This window comes from Abramis brama, assembly GCF_963993115.1.
Source record: "Abramis brama genome assembly, chromosome: 2".
In the NCBI taxonomy this organism is placed as follows: Eukaryota; Metazoa; Chordata; class Actinopteri; order Cypriniformes; family Leuciscidae; genus Abramis; species Abramis brama.
Genome location: NC_139964.1, coordinates 33,189,016 through 33,212,209, shown reverse-complemented (window position 1 = coordinate 33,212,209; position 23,194 = coordinate 33,189,016). Strand labels below are relative to the sequence as shown.

Genomic DNA, 23,194 nt, shown 5'->3' with positions numbered 1-23,194 from the left:
TATAATTAGGCCTACTGTTCCTAAATTCTAATAATACTATTTTGAAATTCATGTGATTCATGACTTATGTTAACAATCAAACAATGGATCAACAAACATACAATTGTGTGCTCATATACTGATTTACTATTAATGTTCTGGGAACATTCTGGGAACCAAAACCTAACGTTCCCAGAACATTCTAAAAAAATAGCTAGTTCTTACTCTTGTTACCAGATGTGTCTGTTAAAACAAAGAAGTCAGACGGCACTACAAACTGGCTGACACCCCATTAGGAAATGGAGTGTGATGAGTGTCAGTGATGAAAATGCTTTATAATCATCATAACCTTTCTGTCTTTAAATATTGCCTGTAAAGCTCTGCATTGTATATTCCAGTGATGGATACAACAACATTCTTATAATGAACAATTGCTTTTATTTATTTTTTTAACTACAGTTTAAAACATTCATGGTGAATTTGTGGAAACTTTTCAGTAGGGATCAATATAATATATTAGATGAAGATAAAGTACATGGAGTGTAAATAAAAACGTGATCAACACTTTCTACATTTGTCCCGTAACATTAAATGTATGACCAAATAAATTGTTTATTTGGAAAACAAGATCATCATCACTTTATATGACAGAATTTTCAAATAAATAAAATAACATAAATAACAGTTTTAAAAACACAGTTGCAAAGGTCCTGTATGCCCAGCAATACAGGGAAAATAATGTATCTTTTAAGCATCAATGTTTTGATCTTGAATATCTCTAGAAGAGGCTGTTTCGAGTGGTGTACTGTACGTTGTACGACTGTCTTCTGTGCCAACGTCTTCTGACTGCTGCACAGCATCCACAGAGTAAACACTAAAGACATAAACAGACAAAATCAGAGTTAACATCCTGAGAGAGAACACTTTACACTTTAAAACATTTTTATTCAGCTATACAATTATAAACCTCATTTAAAAGGCAGATCTATGGATAACACATCCCTGCTGTCATGAATCTCTTCACTACCTATGCACATATTTAACATTCAATCATCATAAAACTTACGCAAAGGAGAATCCAGCAAGGTATAAGCCCGACGACAATAGCCACAGGGACAATGATCGCCACAATCCATGTTACGTTTGTGCCGTTGTTTGAGGTTGTAGTGTTAATGGTGGTTGGAGCAGGTGTGGTAAAGGTCAAGAAAAGTTGTGTGACCAAGCTACCAAAAGCTGCAAATCCACCGTCACGTTCTGAGAAAACATAGGTAACATTGGCCACAATCACGGAGGAACCCGCTGAATCACTGTGGGGAGATTAAAACGTACAATGAGAAACAAAAAGGACATAACATTACTTTGTCATTCACCCAAAATCATCCCACTGGCAAAAGCAGAAATGTCATTTAGACATTTCTGCTCAACAAATTAAATAGTGGATCCGAACTCACGTGAAATTGGCTGGAATAAATTTTATAGCTGCTGAGGGATTCTGTAGGATCTGCACCACCTGAAGAGTGCAGCAATAAATATAGAGAATAGCAGTTAATGTGATTAAAATAAGGCAATTTTAATTTATTTTTATTTTTTATTTTTTTAGGACTGCAATATCCAAGCCTCTTCAACTCACCAAGTTATTTATCTTGTTTTGTATTTCAATATAGGCTTGATTCTTCTGTGCATCATTCACAAATAAACCGCTGAGTTCAAATTCAAAGTCGAGAGCATAGGCAGTCTCATTAATACCTTAAAGACATATAACGAAAATAATTAGTTGTGTGTGGGTGGAAAAAATGTCATTATCCATTCTCATTCATAATTATCCATAAATGATTATTTTCCTTCTAAAGAAGCCATAAAAGCTTACTACAGGTCTGCCAGATTTACACTATTTGCATTCAAATGTTATATTCACACACACAAAAATAGCACATAAAGAAGAAAGAAAAACTTACTCGAATAGGTGACATTCGCCTTGATCACAGGGTCACTTGGGATTACTCTTGTTTTGGTGGTTTGTTTAGTTGTGAGATTTGAGGCCAGCAGAGAACGAACTACCAGTAGAACGTTACTCTCACTTGGTTTTGGGCCCAGTGTGACAAACACAAGGCGAATCTTAATAACCACTCTACTAATACTAAAAAAAGAAAAAGAAAAAAAAAAGAAAAAAAAGATGATAAATATTTGAAAATGTAAACAGAGAAAATGAAAACATCTGGATTTCACAAAATTAATGATTGGACTCGTTGGACTTACGGTGTTGGAGCTGTTGTCAAAGCGCTTGCTGTAAAAGAAAATAACAAGTAAAGGAGGAGATCAGACTTTCAATTATAGGATTTGGTGTTTTTGGTGCAAGACATAAAACATGACATCTTTTTAAAAAAATGTTAATGTAATATCTGACTGTCAGTTTGGCCATTTAAAGGGCACCTATTATGACCATTTTCACAAGATGTAAAATAAGTCTCTGATGTCCTCAGAGTGTATGTGAAGTTTTAGCTCAAAATACCCGCAAGATAATTTTTTACAACATGTTTAAATTGTCATTTTGGGGGCTCAGAAAAACAGAGACTGTCCTCGCTGCAGACTGTAGTGCGATGACGTACTTGATTAATCAAATAGTTGATGTTCGACGCACATGCACATAATACGAATAGTTTTTAACACGCATGTATTAATCTCGTATTTAATGTAGCCTAATTTAAACTATTAATGCTGTAATGTCGAGTTAAAGATAGAATAAATAGATACAAATGGTTGTTTCATTAGACACTACTAGCTATACTATAGAATATTTAAATGTTATTTAAGCAACGAGGGCATAGTGTTTTGAATAGCCTATGTATTATTATTATTATTTGTTTAATTTGTTTAACTTGGTCCTTTATGGAATACAAATATACTGAAAATATCTATAACTATTGTCTTTATTTTTTTCACTCATAGTCTGTTTTATAGTCTTCTGTGTTATTTGTTTCATATTGTAATGTAGCATTTATTCGTTCATGAATGAATCAAATATATTATTTTTCTCTCTCACTCACTGTGCTATAGCCTACATGACATTATTAGAGTTATACTAAAATATGTGGAACATCTTTTTTTTTTTTTCAATAAGAGCTTTGATAAATGAAGATGACAAGAAGAAAAACGATCTTGTGTCTGCATCTGATCTGTTAAAACATCCCAGTGTCCAACAAATTCACAAACTGTTGGGGACAATGTCAGGTAATAATATTAATACAATGAAAACAATTATATTTTTTTATACAAATGAAATCTCTAGAGATAGATCAACGTTCTAATGAATACAGACATTTTATATTTATATAGCGTTGAATGCTTTACAAAATAATAATTATAAGTTTATAACAAATTATATTATTAATTAGCCTACATATTACTTTGCATGAAAAATAGCGCTATGCCATTATCCAAAGAGCTCCAAAGATCTAGGCAGACTTTTTCCTTCTAAATATTTTGAAATTGAGTGTATAGCCTACAGTTAAACTTATGATCTCCGATGTTGTTTCGAGATTTTTAGACATTTATGAAAAACAACTATAATGAATAAACATTTATTTGACTTGACTGAGGCGTTATTAGTCATGTGAACTTTCTTTTCTTTCATTATTTTTATTGATGAAAATATTTATCTTGGTTATTAGAATTATATAAAAATCGATATAGGCCTACACAAAATGGAATGGCATTAAGTCCATGGGAAATTACATGACGGATAAAAACATACAAAACAAGAGATGTTTTTAAACTCAACTAACTCCGTCAGAGTGATGGATATCCTAATAGTTATTGCAACTTCTGCTTTCATGTAACAGTGCTTCGTGTAAAGTTATGGATTACAATAATACTATAATGGATGATAATAGCACTAATTTGGGCAGTGTCATTAGGCTACAAAATGCATATCCAGTAGTATTGCAAATCTTTGAAGCTGCCATTATAGGGAGAAAAACATGTTATGGGCCATAATGTAAAATTTGTGGATAATGCAGGCTAATACTATTACTTGGGAGAACGTGTAAAAAATGCAAACAATCACCAAGATTCGCAAAAAAAAATCTTGCAATCCTTTTTGATGCTCCCTGAGACATCACAAGATTTAATGTGTGTGCATAACAGTGCACAAAAAGAGTGAAGTGCCGCACAAAACCTTTTCCGGCCTTGGTCAGCCCATCCAGCCTAGGTGTAGATCTTCCTTTTGAAATGATCGCTTTCTTCTCTCCAAACGAATGCCTTGAAAAAGGCACACGAAGGAGATCGAAAACAGGATCGGTAAGAGGTGTGAAGGCAACCTCACGAGCTCCCTCTGTCAGGACAATCTCATCTCACAGAATGATAATATCAAAACAGAAACTCTAAGTAGCAGTGTTTATTTCGACCCAGAGTTGGACAATAATGCCTACAGAGCCAGAGAATATATGCTGTATGTAGGTAGAACAGGTATAGTTTAGTTCAATTATGGTTACAACGCATTTGTCATCTGCTTTTACCCACTATTAATACAAGCCTGCTGTAGCGGACCCCGTTCGAATGATGGCTAAAAATATAGGCCTACTGATGAGTTCATAAGTTTATTGTACATCACACAAAAGATGAAACGTTCATTTTACTCCAGACAATCACTGTAAGAGCTGATTAAACTGTATAAGAAGTGCGCATTAAAGTCTTATCCATAAACTCTCTCTCTTTCCCTTTCATTATCATCAACATACACAGCGAATTACACAAAACAATCGTTACAACTAACAGTAAACAAATATATACACACCTTTTCAGTGAGTGCTTAAAAAACGGGTAAACTTTATATCTGTAAAACGACTCGATGAGCTGTCATAAAGTGCGCGCTCTCACTTTCATTTCTGCCGTGATCAGTAACGTTAACGTTAGGCCTATCGTTCCGGAGACTGTAAGCTGGATCAGGAACAGTTAGTACAGATTCATCGTTGAGTAACAACAGGAGTAAATGAAGACTGCTATGTTCATTCTTACATCCAACAACAAAACACCTCAATGGCTTAGAAGACATTCTTGTCTACAGCTGCTCTGGCGTCGAACCAATGGCGGACAGTGAGTGTACGGCTCACTCAGGGCGGGTCTATGCTAAAACGGCAGTGTCAGTCAACAGTCGTGGGAGGGGCTTGTGCAAAAGTACGTCACACTGCCCCGAATCTGAGAACGGCTTGTTCTGAGCCAGTGCTTATGATTTATGGGCATTTAAAAAAAAGCACTGAGTGGATTTTTTAGCATTATAGAGTGGTTGTGTACAAAACCCCATGTAAAACCTCATGTTCAAACACCATGTAAAAGTGAATTTTGCTTAATAGGTGCCCTTTAAATGATTGTTTCAGACTGTAGGGTGTATATGGCAATACCTTCGTTAACCTGGAGAAGTTGCTGGATAAAGGGGCTAGGTTGCGAGATGTTACGGGGTGAGAAAACATAAGTAACATTGGCCTGAATCGTGGTGGAATTACTCCTGTTGGGAAATTAAAATGTACAATTAGAAATGAAAGTCAATAAATGAAAAATTATGTTTAGACACCTACTCATTTACAAAAACCACCCAACTAAAATTCAGAACTTACAAGAACGCTGTGAAATCGCCTGGTTGGAAATTAACTACAGGAGCTGAGGCATTAGTTAGGATCTTGTTCAGCTGAAAAGTGCAGCAAATTTTTTTGATTAATTAGTTTGAGATTAACATGGTTAAAATAATGACTTTGTAGAAGACCACTGTATTGAAATGTGTCCAACTCACCAATGAATTTACAGAGTCTTGTACTGAGAGGTAGGTGCCATTCCTGAATTCAGGTTTCTCAGACATGGTTACATTGCTGATTTCAAATCCGAAGTTGAGAGCATAGGCGGTCTCATTAATTTCTTAAAAATACATAAGGGAAATAATTAGTGGTGTGGTAGTATGTGTTGATAGTATAAAATTTCACATTTTTTAAGGTTATTAAATGACCAAATTGACTATTTTCCTTCAACATCAGCTATATTAGCTTACTACAGATCTACATGATGTGCACCATTAGCATTCAAAAATTACATAATTCACAACAAAAAGAACCCAAAGGAGGAAATAAAAACTCACTTGTATACGTGACATTCACAAAGCTCACAGGATCACTCAGGGCTGGTGTTTTGGTGTCTAGTTTAGTTGCGAGACGCGAGTACAGCAGAGTGTTGGCCACCTGAATAATATCCTTTTCATTTGGTAGGGGGCCAAGTGTGACGAACACAAGGCGAATATATATTATCACTCTGCCAAGCCTACAAAGAGGATAGATAATACACATTAAGATAGAAAAAGAAAATGAAAATTTTAAAGATCAGACTGGAATCATTGCTCTTACAAAGTCGGTGGAGAAGTTGTGCTTGTTGTCAAAGTGGTGGCTGTTGTTGAGACTGTGTAATAAAGCAATGATTAGTGGAGGATGCTTGCGGTATTTGGAGTCAGTGGAGCAATTCATTGTCAGTTTTGACAAACCTGTTTGTGAACGAAGCTTATTTAGGAAGCTGACTGGTTGAATGACATCTCCATCCTGGAAGGTGTATTCCATCCTGCCATCAATCTTGTTTGAAGAGCTCCTGTGGGAAAATCAGAAGATACTGTTCAAGGACTTTAATCCATATTGCAAAACAATTTATGTAAATTACCTAGAAAAAGTATTTTTCATTTCAGACTGCTTTAATAAGCTAAAATGTGCGGAGACAAAGTGAAGATTGCAAAGTCAGTTTGCATCTTACGTGAAGTTAGATGAATTGGGCTTCAATGTTGGACTGTTCGGTTCATTCAGAAGAGTGTTCAGCTGCAAAAGAAAATCAAATAATTCATTCAACTCTGAAGAAGCTTTATATCAGATTCAGACTTCTGTATTTTTAATGATAAATCTTTACCGCATTATTGACAACATCCTGCACTTGCGTGTAAGTGTTGTTTCTGAGCTCAGGGACTTCAGACATGCTGATATTACTCAGATTAAACGTAATGACGACGGCATAGGAGGTTTCTGAGATTTCTGTTGGCAAACAATCACACATTTTTATTCAGACAAAGCTTGACATTAAATCACTGGTTGAAAATTTGTAGCTGAAATACTTTTCAATTCAAGATGATGAAACTTACTCTGATAAGTGACATTCACGACCTTCACTGATTCATTGAGCTGTGACTGTCTGGATTTCAGGAGAGTGTTGACAGCACTGAGGACCAGAGCTTCACTCGGGACTGGAGATGAGGAGTTGAACAGCAGCTTGCTCGTGACCACTGCTGAACCAGATCTGTAAAGATAACCTCTTTTGTTTAATATATTTCACATTTTTACAATGAAATTCTCCATGAATAATAGTGAGCTCTCAAAATGGTAAGTCAACACTAACATTCGGTTTGAAGGAGCCACAGAGGAACCGGTTGTTGATTCTGGAATCACTGTTGTAGTGATCACTTCTACAATTAAATGGTAAAACAAACAATTAGTCTTTTGTGAATTACAGCAAAAGTAATTCTTTACATTTTAGAATTGTGTATAGCCATAGATCATCATTATCGACGTACCCAAATGTGAACGAAGCTCATTTAGGAAGCTGACTGGTTGAATGACATCTCCATCCTGGAAGGTGTATTCCATACTGCCATCAATCTTGTTTGAAGAGCTCCTGTGGGAAAATCAGAAGATAGTGTTTAAGGACTTTAATCCATATTGCAAAACAATTTATGAAAATTACCAAGAAAAAGCATTTTTCATTTCGGATTGCTTTAATAAGCTAAAATGTGCGGAGACAAAGTGAAGATTGCAAAGTCAGTTTGCATCTTACGTGAAGTTAGATGAATTGGGCTTCAATGTTGGACTGTTCGGTTCATTCAGAAGAGTGTTCAGCTGCAAAAGAAAATCAAATAATTCATTCAACTCTGAAGAAGCTTTATATCAGATTCAGACTTCTGTATTTTTAATGATAAATCTTTACCGCATTATTGACAACATCCTGCACTTGCGTGTAAGTGTTGTTTCTGAGCTCAGGGACTTCAGACATGCTGATATTACTCAGATTAAACGTAATGACGACGGCATAGGAGGTTTCTGAGATTTCTGTTGGCAAACAATCACACATTTTTATTCAGTCAAAGCTTGACATTAAATCACTGGTTGAAAATTTGTAGCTGAAATACTTTTCAATTCAAGATGATGAAACTTACTCTGATAAGTGACATTCACGACCTTCACTGATTCATTGAGCTGTGACTGTCTGGATTTCAGGAGAGTGTTGACAGCACTGAGGACCAGAGCTTCACTCGGGACTGGAGATGAGGAGTTGAACAGCAGCTTGCTCGTGACCACTGCTGAACCAGATCTGTAAAGATAACCTCTTTTGTTTAATATATTTCACATTTTTACAATGAAATTCTCCATGAATAATAGTGAGCTCTCAAAATGGTAAGTCAACACTAACATTCGGTTTGAAGGAGCCACAGAGGAACCGGTTGTTGATTCTGGAATCACTGTTGTAGTGATCACTTCTACAATTAAATGGTAAAACAAACAATTAGTCTTTTGTGAATTACAGCAAAAGTAATTCTTTACATTTTAGAATTGTGTATAGCCATAGATCATCATTATCGACGTACCCAAATGTGAACGAAGCTCATTTAGGAAGCTGACTGGTTGAATGACATCTCCATCCTGGAAGGTGTATTCCATACTGCCATCAATCTTGTTTGAAGAGCTCCTGTGGGAAAATCAGAAGATAGTGTTTAAGGACTTTAATCCATATTGCAAAACAATTTATGAAAATTACCAAGAAAAAGCATTTTTCATTTCGGATTGCTTTAATAAGCTAAAATGTGCGGAGACAAAGTGAAGATTGCAAAGTCAGTTTGCATCTTACGTGAAGTTGGATGAATTGGGCTTCAATGTTGGACTGTTAGGTTCATTCAGAAGAGTGTTCAGCTGCAAAAGAAAATCAAATAATTCATTCAACTCTGAAGAAGCTTTATATCAGATTCAGGCTTCTGTATTTTTTAATGCTAAATCTTTACCGCATTATTGAGAACATCCTGCACTTGCGTGTAAGTGTTGTTTCTGAGCTCAGGGACTTCAGGCATGCTGATGTTACTCAGATTAAACGTAATGACGACGGCATAGGAGGTTTCTGAGATTTCTGTTGGCAAACAATCACACATTTTTATTCAGTCAAAGCTTGACATTATATCACTGGTTGAAAATGTGTAGCTGAAATACTTTTCAATTCAAGATGATGAAACTTACTCTGATAAGTGACATTCACCACCTTCACTGATTCATTGAGCTGTGACTGTCTGGATTTCAGAAGAGTGTTGACAGCACTGAGGACCAGAGCTTCACTGGGGACTGGAGATGAGGAGTTGAACAGCAGTTTGCTCGTGACCACTGCTGAACCAGGTCTGTAAAGAGCACCGCTTTTCATTAATACAGTTCCCTTTTTTATAATGAATTTAGGATTCCATAAAAGGTTGCAATTTTTGCAAATAGAAAATAAACACTTGCATTGGGCTTGGAGAAGCCGAGGGGAAACTGGTTATTGCGTCTGGAGACACTGTTGTAGTGGTCAGTTCTACAATGAAAGGCAGAAACACAATAAAACTCAGATTCAGAGCAAAAAGTTGTTTTTTTTTATTATTATTATTATTGTTCATATAGATATCGTGAGTATTGACATACCCAATTGTGAACGAAGCTCATTTAGGAAGCTGACCGGTTGAATGACATCTCCATCCTGGAAGGTGTATTCCATACTGCCATCAATCTGGTTTGAAGAGCTCCTGTGGGGAAAATCAGAAGATATTGTTTAAGGACTTTAATCCATATTGCAAAACAATTTATGAAAATTACCTAGAAAAAGTATTTTTCATTTCGGATTGCTTTAATAAGCTAAAATATGCGGAGACAAAGTGAAGATTGCAAAGTCAGTTTGCATCTTACGTGAAGTTGGATGAATTGGGCTTCAATGTTGGACTGCTAGGTTCATTCAGAAGAGTGTTCAGCTGCAAAAGAAAATCAAATAATTCAATCAACTCTGAAGAAGCATTATATCAGATTCAGACTTCTGTATTTTTTAATGCTAAATCTTTACCGCATTATTGAGAACATCCTGCACTTGCGTGTAAGTGTTGTTTCTGAGCTCAGGGACTTCAGGCATGCTGATATTACTCAGATTAAACGTAATGATGACAGCATAGGAGGTTTCTGAGATTTCTGTTGGCAAACAATCACACATTTTTATTCAGTCAAAGCTTGACATTATATCACTGGTTGAAAATTTGTAGCTGAAATACTTTTCAATTCAAGATGATGAAACTTACTCTGATAAGTGACATTCACCACCTTCACTGATTCATTGAGCTGTGACTGTCTGGATTTCAGAAGAGTGTTGACAGCACTGAGGACCAGAGCTTCACTGGGGACTGGAGATGAGGAGTTGAACAGCAGCTTGCTCTTGACCACTGCTGAACCAGATCTGTAAAGATAACCTCTTTTGTTTAATATATTTCACATTTTTACAATGAATTTAGGATTCCATAAAAGGTTGCAATTTTTGCAAATCGAAAATAAACACTTGCCTTGGGCTTGGAGAAGCCGAGGGGAAACTGGTTATTGCGTCTGGAGACACTGTTGTAGTGGTCAGTTCTACAGTGAAAGGCAGAAACACAATAAAACTCAGATTCAGAGCAGAAAGTTGTTGTTTTTTTAGTATTATTGTTCATATAGATATCGTGAGTATTGACATACCCAATTGTGAACGAAGCTCATTTAGGAAGCTGACTGGTTGAATGACATCTCCATCCTGGAAGGTGTATGCCATACTGCCATCAATCTGGTTTGAAAAGCTCCTGTGGGGAAAATCAGAAGATATTGTTTAAGGACTTCAATCCATATTGCAAAACAATTCATGAAAATTACCTAGAAAAAGTATTTTTCATTTCGGATTGCTTTAATAAGCTAAAATATGCGGAGACAAAGTGAAGATTGCAAAGTCAGTTTGCATCTTACGTGAAGTTGGATGAATTGGGCTTCAATGTTGGACTGTTCGGTTCATTCAGAAGAGTGTTCAGCTGCAAAAGAAAATCAAATAATTCAATCAACTCTGAAGAAGCTTTATATCAGATTCAGACTTCTGTATTTTTTAATGCTAAATCTTTACCGCATTATTGAGAACATCCTGCACTTGCGTGTAAGTGTTGTTTCTGAGCTCAGGGACTTCAGACATGCTGATATTACTCAGATTAAACGTAATGACGACGGCATAGGAGGTTTCTGAGATTTCTGTTGGCAAACAATCACACATTTTTATTCAGTCAAAGCTTGACATTATATCACTGGTTGAAAATGTGTAGCTGAAATACTTTTCAATTCAAGATGATGAAACTTACTCTGATAAGTGACATTCACCACCTTCACTGATTCATTGAGCTGTGACTGTCTGGATTTCAGAAGAGTGTTGACAGCACTGAGGACCAGAGCTTCACTGGGGACTGGAGATGAGGAGTTGAACAGCAGTTTGCTCGTGACCACTGCTGAACCAGGTCTGTAAAGAGCACCGCTTTTCATTAATACAGTTCCCTTTTTTATAATGAATTTAGGATTCCATAAAAGGTTGCAATTTTTGCAAATAGAAAATAAACACTTGCATTGGGCTTGGAGAAGCCGAGGGGAAACTGGTTATTGCGTCTGGAGACACTGTTGTAGTGGTCAGTTCTACAATGAAAGGCAGAAACACAATAAAACTCAGATTCAGAGCAAAAAGTTGTTTTTTTTTATTATTATTATTATTGTTCATATAGATATCGTGAGTATTGACATACCCAATTGTGAACGAAGCTCATTTAGGAAGCTGACCGGTTGAATGACATCTCCATCCTGGAAGGTGTATTCCATACTGCCATCAATCTGGTTTGAAGAGCTCCTGTGGGGAAAATCAGAAGATATTGTTTAAGGACTTTAATCCATATTGCAAAACAATTTATGAAAATTACCTAGAAAAAGTATTTTTCATTTCGGATTGCTTTAATAAGCTAAAATATGCGGAGACAAAGTGAAGATTGCAAAGTCAGTTTGCATCTTACGTGAAGTTGGATGAATTGGGCTTCAATGTTGGACTGTTCGGTTCATTCAGAAGAGTGTTCAGCTGCAAAAGAAAATCAAATAATTCAATCAACTCTGAAGAAGCATTATATCAGATTCAGACTTCTGTATTTTTTAATGCTAAATCTTTACCGCATTATTGAGAACATCCTGCACTTGCGTGTAAGTGTTGTTTCTGAGCTCAGGGACTTCAGGCATGCTGATATTACTCAGATTAAACGTAATGATGACAGCATAGGAGGTTTCTGAGATTTCTGTTGGCAAACAATCACACATTTTTATTCAGTCAAAGCTTGACATTATATCACTGGTTGAAAATTTGTAGCTGAAATACTTTTCAATTCAAGATGATGAAACTTACTCTGATAAGTGACATTCACCACCTTCACTGATTCATTGAGCTGTGACTGTCTGGATTTCAGAAGAGTGTTGACAGCACTGAGGACCAGAGCTTCACTGGGGACTGGAGATGAGGAGTTGAACAGCAGCTTGCTCGTGACCACTGCTGAACCAGATCTGTAAAGATAACCTCTTTTGTTTAATATATTTCACATTTTTACAATGAATTTAGGATTCCATAAAAGGTTGCAATTTTTGCAAATCGAAAATAAACACTTGCCTTGGGCTTGGAGAAGCCGAGGGGAAACTGGTTATTGCGTCTGGAGACACTGTTGTAGTGGTCAGTTCTACAGTGAAAGGCAGAAACACAATAAAACTCAGATTCAGAGCAGAAAGTTGTTGTTTTTTTAGTATTATTGTTCATATAGATATCGTGAGTATTGACATACCCAATTGTGAACGAAGCTCATTTAGGAAGCTGACTGGTTGAATGACATCTCCATCCTGGAAGGTGTATGCCATACTGCCATCAATCTGGTTTGAAAAGCTCCTGTGGGGAAAATCAGAAGATATTGTTTAAGGACTTCAATCCATATTGCAAAACAATTCATGAAAATTACCTAGAAAAAGTATTTTTCATTTCGGATTGCTTTAATAAGCTAAAATATGCGGAGACAAAGTGAAGATTGCAAAGTCAGTTTGCATCTTACGTGAAGTTGGATGAATTGGGCTTCAATGTTGGACTGCTAGGTTCATTCAGAAGAGTGTTCAGCTGCAAAAGAAAATCAAATAATTCAATCAACTCTGAAGAAGCTTTATATCAGATTCAGACTTCTGTATTTTTTAATGCTAAATCTTTACCGCATTATTGAGAACATCCTGCACTTGCGTGTAAGTGTTGTTTCTGAGCTCAGGGACTTCAGACATGCTGATATTACTCAGATTAAACGTAATGATGACGGCATAGGAGGTTTCTGAGATTTCTGTTGGCAAACAATCACACATTTTTATTCAGTCAAAGCTTGACATTATATCACTGGTTGAAAATTTGAAGCTGAAATACTTTTCAATTCAAGATGATGAAACTTACTCTGATAAGTGACATTCACCACCTTCACTGATTCATTGAGCTGTGACTGTCTGGATTTCAGAAGAGTGTTGACAGCACTGAGGACCAGAGCTTCACTGGGGACTGGAGATGAGGAGTTGAACAGCAGCTTGCTCGTGACCACTGCTGAACCAGATCTGTAAAGATAACCTCTTTTGTTTAATATATTTCACATTTTTACAATTACTCCATGAATGATAGTGAGCTCTCAAATTGGTAAGTCAACACTAACATTAGGTTTGAAGGAGCCACAGAGGAACCGGTTGTTGATTCTGGAATCACCGTTGTAGTGATCACTTCTACAATTAAATGGTAAAACAAACAATTAGTCTTTTGTGAATTACAGCAAAAGTAATTCTTTACATTTTAGAATTGTGTATAGCCATAGATCATCATTATCGACGTACCCAATTGTGAACGAAGCTCATTTAGGAAGCTGACTGGTTGAATGACATCTCCATCCTGGAAGGTGTATTCCATACTGCCATCAATCTTGTTTGAAGAGCTCCTGTGGGAAAATCAGAAGATAGTGTTTAAGGACTTTAATCCATATTGCAAAACAATTCATGAAAATTACTTAGAAAAAGAATTTTTCATTTCAGATTGCTTTAATAAGCTAAAATATGCGGAGACAAAGTGAAGATTGCAAAGTCAGTTTGCATCTTACGTGAAGTTGGATGAATTGGGCTTCAATGTTGGACTGCTAGGTTCATTCAGAAGAGTGTTCAGCTGCAAAAGAAAATCAAATAATTCATTCAACTCTGAAGAAGCTTTATATCAGATTCAGACTTCTGTATTTTTTTAATGCTAAATCTTTACCGCATTATTGAGAACATCCTGCACTTGCGTGTAAGTGTTGTTTCTGAGCTCAGGGACTTCAGACATGCTGATGTTACTCAGATTAAACGTAATGACGAAGGCATAGGTGGTTTCTGAGATTTCTGTTGGCAAACAATCACACATTTTTATTCAGTCAAAGCTTGACATTAAATCACTGGTTGAAAATTTGTAGCTGAAATACTTTTCAATTCAAGATGATGAAACTTACTCTGATAAGTGACATTCACCACCTTCACTGATTCATTGAGCTGTGACTGTCTGGATTTCAGAAGAGTGTTGACAGCACTGAGGACCAGAGCTTCACTGGGGACTGGAGATGAGGAGTTGAACAGCAGCTTGCTCGTGACCACTGCTGAACCAGGTCTGTAAAGAGCACTGCTTTTCATTAATACAGTTCCCTTTTTTGTAATGAATTTAGGATTCCATAAAAGGTTGCAATTTTTGCAAATAGAAAATAAACACTTGCATTGGGCTTGGAGAAGCCGAGGGGAAACTGGTTATTGCGTCTGGAGACACTGTTGTAGTGGTCAGTTCTACAATGAAAGGCAGAAACACAATAAAACTCAGATTCAGAGCAAAAAGTTTTGTTTTTTTTATTATTATTATTATTGTTCATATAGATATCGTGAGTATTGACATACCCAATTGTGAACGAAGCTCATTTAGGAAGCTGACCGGTTGAATGACATCTCCATCCTGGAAGGTGTATTGTATACTGCCATCAATCTGGTTTGAAGAGCTCCTGTGGGGAAAATCAGAAGATATTGTTTAAGGACTTCAATCCATATTGCAAAACAATTCATGAAAATTACCTAGAAAAAGTATTTTTCATTTCGGATTGCTTTAATAAGCTAAAATATGCGGAGACAAAGTGAAGATTGCAAAGTCAGTTTGCATCTTACGTGAAGTTGGATGAATTGGGCTTCAATGTTGGACTGTTCGGTTCATTCAGAAGAGTGTTCAGCTGCAAAAGAAAATCAAATAATTCATTCAACTCTGAAGAAGCTTTATATCAGATTCAGACTTCTGTATTTTTTAATGCTAAATCTTTACCGCATTATTGAGAACATCCTGCACTTGCGTGTAAGTGTTGTTTCTGAGCTCAGGGACTTCAGACATGCTGATATTACTCAGATTAAACGTAATGATGACGGCATAGGAGGTTTCTGAGATTTCTGTTGGCAAACAATCACACATTTTTATTCAGTCAAAGCTTGACATTATATCACTGGTTGAAAATTTGTAGCTGAAATACTTTTCAATTCAAGATGATGAAACTTACTCTGATAAGTGACATTCACCACCTTCACTGATTCATTGAGCTGTGACTGTCTGGATTTCAGAAGAGTGTTGACAGCACTGAGGACCAGAGCTTCACTGGGGACTGGAGATGAGGAGTTGAACAGCAGCTTGCTTGTGACCACTGCTGAACCAGATCTGTAAAGATAACCACTTTTGTTTAATATATTTCACATTTTTACAATTACTCCATGAATGATAGTGAGCTCTCAAAATGGTAAGTCAACACTAACATTAGGTTTGAAGGAGCCACAGAGGAACCGGTTGTTGATTCTGGAATCACCGTTGTAGTGATCACTTCTACAATTAAATGGTAAAACAAACAATTAGTCTTTTGTGAATTACAGCAAAAGTAATTCTTTACATTTTAGAATTGTGTATAGCCATAGATCATCATTATCGACGTACCCAATTGTGAACGAAGCTCATTTAGGAAGCTGACCGGTTGAATGACATCTCCATCCTGGAAGGTGTATTCCATACTGCCATCAATCTGGTTTGAAAAGCTCCTGTGGGGAAAATCAGAAGATATTGTTTAAGGACTTCAATCCATATTGCAAAACAATTCATGAAAATTACCTAGAAAAAGTATTTTTCATTTCGGATTGCTTTAATAAGCTAAAATATGCGGAGACAAAGTGAAGATTGCAAAGTCAGTTTGCATCTTACGTGAAGTTGGATGAATTGGGCTTCAATGTTGGACTGCTAGGTTCATTCAGAAGAGTGTTCAGCTGCAAAAGAAAATCAAATAATTCAATCAACTCTGAAGAAGCTTTATATCAGATTCAGACTTCTGTATTTTTTAATGCTAAATCTTTACCGCATTATTGAGAACATCCTGCACTTGCGTGTAAGTGTTGTTTCTGAGCTCAGGGACTTCAGACATGCTGATGTTACTCAGATTAAACGTAATGACGACGGCATAGGTGGTTTCTGAGATTTCTGTTGGCAAACAATCACACATTTTTATTCAGTCAAAGCTTGACATTAAATCACTGGTTGAAAATTTGTAGCTGAAATACTTTTCAATTCAAGATGATGAAACTTACTCTGATAAGTGACATTCACCACCTTCACTGATTCATTGAGCTGTGACTGTCTGGATTTGAGGAGAGTGTTGACAGCACTGAGGACCAGAGCTTCACTGGGGACTGGAGATGAGGAGTTGAACAGCAGCTTGCTCGTGACCACTGCTGAACCAGATCTGTAAAGATAACCTCTTTTGTTTAATATATTTCACATTTTTACAATTACTCCATGAATGATAGTGAGCTCTCAAAATGTTAAGTCAACACTAACATTAGGTTTGAAGGAGCCACAGAGGAACCGGTTGTTGATTCTGGAATCACCGTTGTAGTGATCACTTCTACAATTAAATGGTAAAACAAACAATTAGTCTTTTGTGAATTACAGCAAAAGTAATTCTTTACATTTTAGAATTGTGTATAGCCATAGATCATCATTATCGACGTACCCAATTGTGAACGAAGCTCATTTAGGAAGCTGACTGGTTGAATGACATCTCCATCCTGGAAGGTGTATTCCATACTGCCATCAATCTTGTTTGAAGAGCTCCTGTGGGAAAATCAGAAGATAGTGTTTAAGGACTTTAATCCATATTGCAAAACAATTTATGAAAATTACCAAGAAAAAGCATTTTTCATTTCGGATTGCTTTAATAAGCTAAAATGTGTGGAGACAAAGTGAAGATTGCAAAGTCAGTTTGCATCTTACGTGAAGTTGGATGAATTGGGCTTCAATGTTGGACTGTTAGGTTCATTCAGAAGAGTGTTCAGCTGCAAAAGAAAATCAAATAATTCATTCAACTCTGAAGAAGCTTTATATCAGATTCAGACTTCTGTATTTTTTTAATGCTAAATCTTTACCGCATTATTGAGAACATCCTGCACTTGCGTGTAAGTGTTGTTTCTGAGCTCAGGGACTTCAGACATGCTGATATTACTCAGATTAAACGTAATGACGACGGCATAGGAGGTTTCTGAGATTTCTGTTGGCAAACACACATTTTTATTCAGTCAAAGCTTGACATTAAATCACTGGTTGAAAATTTGTAGCTGAAATACTTTTCAATTCAAGATGATGAAACTTACTCTGATAAGTGACATTCACCACCTTCACTGATTCATTGAGCTGTGACTGTCTGGATTTGAGGAGAGTGTTGACAGCACTGAGGACCAGAGCTTCACTGGGGACTGGAGATGAGGAGTTGAACAGCAGCTTGCTCGTGACCACTGCTGAACCAGATCTGTAAAGATAACCTCTTTTGTTTAATATATTTCACATTTTTACAATTACTCCATGAATGATAGTGAGCTCTCAAAATGTTAAGTCAACACTAACATTAGGTTTGAAGGAGCCACAGAGGAACCGGTTGTTGATTCTGGAATCACCGTTGTAGTGATCACTTCTACAATTAAATGGTAAAACAAACAATTAGTCTTTTGTGAATTACAGCAAAAGTAATTCTTTACATTTTAGAATTGTGTATAGCCATAGATCATCATTATCGACGTACCCAATTGTGAACGAAGCTCATTTAGGAAGCTGACTGGTTGAATGACATCTCCATCCTGGAAGGTGTATTCCATACTGCCATCAATCTTGTTTGAAGAGCTCCTGTGGGAAAATCAGAAGATAGTGTTTAAGGACTTTAATCCATATTGCAAAACAATTTATGAAAATTACCAAGAAAAAGCATTTTTCATTTCGGATTGCTTTAATAAGCTAAAATGTGTGGAGACAAAGTGAAGATTGCAAAGTCAGTTTGCATCTTACGTGAAGTTGGATGAATTGGGCTTCAATGTTGGACTGTTAGGTTCATTCAGAAGAGTGTTCAGCTGCAAAAGAAAATCAAATAATTCATTCAACTCTGAAGAAGCTTTATATCAGATTCAGACTTCTGTATTTTTTTAATGCTAAATCTTTACCGCATTATTGAGAACATCCTGCACTTGCGTGTAAGTGTTGTTTCTGAGCTCAGGGACTTCAGACATGCTGATATTACTCAGATTAAACGTAATGACGACGGCATAGGAGGTTTCTGAGATTTCTGTTGGCAAACACACATTTTTATTCAGTCAAAGCTTGACATTAAATCACTGGTTGAAAATTTGTAGCTGAAATACTTTTCAATTCAAGATGATGAAACTTACTCTGATAAGTGACATTCACCACCTTCACTGATTCATTGAGCTGTGACTGTCTGGATTTCAGAAGAGTGTTGACAGCACTGAGGACCAGGGCTTCACTGGGGACTGGAGATGAGGAGTTGAACAGCAGCTTGCTCGTGACCACTGCTGAACCAGGTCTGTAAAGAGCACCGCTTTTCATTAATACAGTTCCCTTTTTTGTAATGAATTTAGGATTCCATAAAAGGTTGCAATTTTTGCAAATAGAAAATAAACACTTGCATTGGGCTTGGAGAAGCCGAGGGGAAACTGGTTATTGCGTCTGGAGACACTGTTGTAGTGGTCAGTTCTACAATGAAAGGCAGAAACACAATAAAACTCAGATTCAGAGCAAAAAGTTTTTTTTTTTTATTATTATTATTGTTCATATAGATATCGTGAGTATTGACATACCCAATTGTGAACGAAGCTCATTTAGGAAGCTGACCGGTTGAATGACATCTCCATCCTGGAAGGTGTATTCCATCCTGCCATCAATCTGGTTTGAAGAGCTCCTGTGGGGAAAATCAGAAGATATTGTTTAAGGACTTCAATCCATATTGCAAAACAATTCATGAAAATTACCTAGAAAAAGTATTTTTCATTTCGGATTGCTTTAATAAGCTAAAATATGCGGAGACAAAGTGAAGATTGCAAAGTCAGTTTGCATCTTACGTGAAGTTGGATGAATTGGGCTTCAATGTTGGACTGTTCGGTTCATTCAGAAGAGTGTTCAGCTGCAAAAGAAAATCAAATAATTCATTCAACTCTGAAGAAGCTTTATATCAGATTCAGACTTCTGTATTTTTTAATGCTAAATCTTTACCGCATTATTGAGAACATCCTGCACTTGCGTGTAAGTGTTGTTTCTGAGCTCAGGGACTTCAGACATGCTGATATTACTCAGATTAAACGTAATGATGACGGCATAGGAGGTTTCTGAGATTTCTGTTGGCAAACAATCACACATTTTTATTCAGTCAAAGCTTGACATTATATCACTGGTTGAAAATTTGTAGCTGAAATACTTTTCAATTCAAGATGATGAAACTTACTCTGATAAGTGACATTCACCACCTTCACTGATTCATTGAGCTGTGACTGTCTGGATTTCAGAAGAGTGTTGACAGCACTGAGGACCAGAGCTTCACTGGGGACTGGAGATGAGGAGTTGAACAGCAGCTTGCTTGTGACCACTGCTGAACCAGATCTGTAAAGATAACCACTTTTGTTTAATATATTTCACATTTTTACAATTACTCCATGAATGATAGTGAGCTCTCAAAATGGTAAGTCAACACTAACATTAGGTTTGAAGGAGCCACAGAGGAACCGGTTGTTGATTCTGGAATCACCGTTGTAGTGATCACTTCTACAATTAAATGGTAAAACAAACAATTAGTCTTTTGTGAATTACAGCAAAAGTAATTCTTTACATTTTAGAATTGTGTATAGCCATAGATCATCATTATCGACGTACCCAATTGTGAACGAAGCTCATTTAGGAAGCTGACCGGTTGAATGACATCTCCATCCTGGAAGGTGTATTCCATACTGCCATCAATCTGGTTTGAAAAGCTCCTGTGGGGAAAATCAGAAGATATTGTTTAAGGACTTCAATCCATATTGCAAAACAATTCATGAAAATTACCTAGAAAAAGTATTTTTCATTTCGGATTGCTTTAATAAGCTAAAATATGCGGAGACAAAGTGAAGATTGCAAAGTCAGTTTGCATCTTACGTGAAGTTGGATGAATTGGGCTTCAATGTTGGACTGCTAGGTTCATTCAGAAGAGTGTTCAGCTGCAAAAGAAAATCAAATAATTCAATCAACTCTGAAGAAGCTTTATATCAGATTCAGACTTCTGTATTTTTTAATGCTAAATCTTTACCGCATTATTGAGAACATCCTGCACTTGCGTGTAAGTGTTGTTTCTGAGCTCAGGGACTTCAGACATGCTGATGTTACTCAGATTAAACGTAATGACGACGGCATAGGTGGTTTCTGAGATTTCTGTTGGCAAACAATCACACATTTTTATTCAGTCAAAGCTTGACATTAAATCACTGGTTGAAAATTTGTAGCTGAAATACTTTTCAATTCAAGATGATGAAACTTACTCTGATAAGTGACATTCACCACCTTCACTGATTCATTGAGCTGTGACTGTCTGGATTTGAGGAGAGTGTTGACAGCACTGAGGACCAGAGCTTCACTGGGGACTGGAGATGAGGAGTTGAACAGCAGCTTGCTCGTGACCACTGCTGAACCAGATCTGTAAAGATAACCTCTTTTGTTTAATATATTTCACATTTTTACAATTACTCCATGAATGATAGTGAGCTCTCAAAATGTTAAGTCAACACTAACATTAGGTTTGAAGGAGCCACAGAGGAACCGGTTGTTGATTCTGGAATCACCGTTGTAGTGATCACTTCTACAATTAAATGGTAAAACAAACAATTAGTCTTTTGTGAATTACAGCAAAAGTAATTCTTTACATTTTAGAATTGTGTATAGCCATAGATCATCATTATCGACGTACCCAATTGTGAACGAAGCTCATTTAGGAAGCTGACTGGTTGAATGACATCTCCATCCTGGAAGGTGTATTCCATACTGCCATCAATCTTGTTTGAAGAGCTCCTGTGGGAAAATCAGAAGATAGTGTTTAAGGACTTTAATCCATATTGCAAAACAATTTATGAAAATTACCAAGAAAAAGCATTTTTCATTTCGGATTGCTTTAATAAGCTTAAATGTGTGGAGACAAAGTGAAGATTGCAAAGTCAGTTTGCATCTTACGTGAAGTTGGATGAATTGGGCTTCAATGTTGGACTGTTAGGTTCATTCAGAAGAGTGTTCAGCTGCAAAAGAAAATCAAATAATTCATTCAACTCTGAAGAAGCTTTATATCAGATTCAGACTTCTGTATTTTTTAATGCTAAATCTTTACCGCATTATTGAGAACATCCTGCACTTGCGTGTAAGTGTTGTTTCTGAGCTCAGGGACTTCAGACATGCTGATATTACTCAGATTAAACGTAATGATGACGGCATAGGAGGTTTCTGAGATTTCTGTTGGCAAACAATCACACATTTTTATTCAGTCAAAGCTTGACATTATATCACTGGTTGAAAATTTGTAGCTGAAATACTTTTCAATTCAAGATGATGAAACTTACTCTGATAAGTGACATTCACCACCTTCACTGATTCATTGAGCTGTGACTGTCTGGATTTCAGAAGAGTGTTGACAGCACTGAGGACCAGAGCTTCACTGGGGACTGGAGATGAGGAGTTGAACAGCAGCTTGCTTGTGACCACTGCTGAACCAGATCTGTAAAGATAACCACTTTTGTTTAATATATTTCACATTTTTACAATTACTCCATGAATGATAATGAGCTCTCAAAATGGTAAGTCAACACTAACATTAGGTTTGAAGGAGCCACAGAGGAACCGGTTGTTGATTCTGGAATCACCGTTGTAGTGATCACTTCTACAATTAAATGGTAAAACAAACAATTAGTCTTTTGTGAATTACAGCAAAAGTAATTCTTTACATTTTAGAATTGTGTATAGCCATAGATCATCATTATCGACGTACCCAATTGTGAACGAAGCTCATTTAGGAAGCTGACCGGTTGAATGACATCTCCATCCTGGAAGGTGTATTCCATACTGCCATCAATCTGGTTTGAAAAGCTCCTGTGGGGAAAATCAGAAGATATTGTTTAAGGACTTCAATCCATATTGCAAAACAATTCATGAAAATTACCTAGAAAAAGTATTTTTCATTTCGGATTGCTTTAATAAGCTAAAATATGCGGAGACAAAGTGAAGATTGCAAAGTCAGTTTGCATCTTACGTGAAGTTGGATGAATTGGGCTTCAATGTTGGACTGCTAGGTTCATTCAGAAGAGTGTTCAGCTGCAAAAGAAAATCAAATAATTCAATCAACTCTGAAGAAGCTTTATATCAGATTCAGACTTCTGTATTTTTTAATGCTAAATCTTTACCGCATTATTGAGAACATCCTGCACTTGCGTGTAAGTGTTGTTTCTGAGCTCAGGGACTTCAGACATGCTGATGTTACTCAGATTAAACGTAATGACGACGGCATAGGTGGTTTCTGAGATTTCTGTTGGCAAACAATCACACATTTTTATTCAGTCAAAGCTTGACATTAAATCACTGGTTGAAAATTTGTAGCTGAAATACTTTTCAATTCAAGATGATGAAACTTACTCTGATAAGTGACATTCACCACCTTCACTGATTCATTGAGCTG

General features: G+C 36.5%; 1 protein-coding gene across 1 annotated transcript; it reads right to left on the bottom strand.

The window, feature by feature from the left end:
- Window positions 1-399: 399 nt before the first annotated feature.
- Window positions 400-9,799, bottom strand: LOC311069833 (uncharacterized protein). The gene is made up of 27 exons (XM_084093309.1): window positions 9,705-9,799; window positions 9,531-9,597; window positions 9,273-9,427; window positions 9,044-9,165; window positions 8,893-8,954; window positions 8,633-8,733; window positions 8,458-8,524; window positions 8,204-8,358; window positions 7,975-8,096; window positions 7,825-7,886; window positions 7,565-7,665; window positions 7,390-7,456; window positions 7,136-7,290; window positions 6,907-7,028; window positions 6,757-6,818; window positions 6,497-6,597; window positions 6,363-6,414; window positions 6,101-6,279; window positions 5,762-5,883; window positions 5,589-5,659; window positions 5,376-5,479; window positions 2,236-2,263; window positions 1,935-2,116; window positions 1,610-1,725; window positions 1,431-1,489; window positions 1,046-1,286; window positions 400-853 (listed from the first exon to the last, which is right to left on the bottom strand). The coding sequence occupies exons 1-27, from the start codon at window positions 9,775-9,777 to the stop codon at window positions 758-760; spliced, it is 2,844 nt and encodes a 947-aa protein (XP_083949435.1). The 5' UTR covers window positions 9,778-9,799; the 3' UTR covers window positions 400-757.
- Window positions 9,800-23,194: the final 13,395 nt, after the last annotated feature.

What these genes read in the sequence shown, in the direction of transcription:
- LOC311069833 (XM_084093309.1), bottom strand. Translation starts at nt 9,777, where the DNA reads ATGGAATACACCTTCCAGGATGGAGATGTCATTCAACCGGTCAGCTTC. An exon ending in CCCAATTCATCTAACTTCAC is followed by an intron (nt 7,666 to 7,824) that starts GTAAGATGCAAA and finishes ATTTTCCCACAG; the next exon opens with GAGCTCTTCAAACAAGATTG. An exon ending in AAGACTCTGTAAATTCATTG is followed by an intron (nt 5,660 to 5,761) that starts GTGAGTTGGACA and finishes TGCACTTTTCAG; the next exon opens with CTGAACAAGATCCTAACTAA.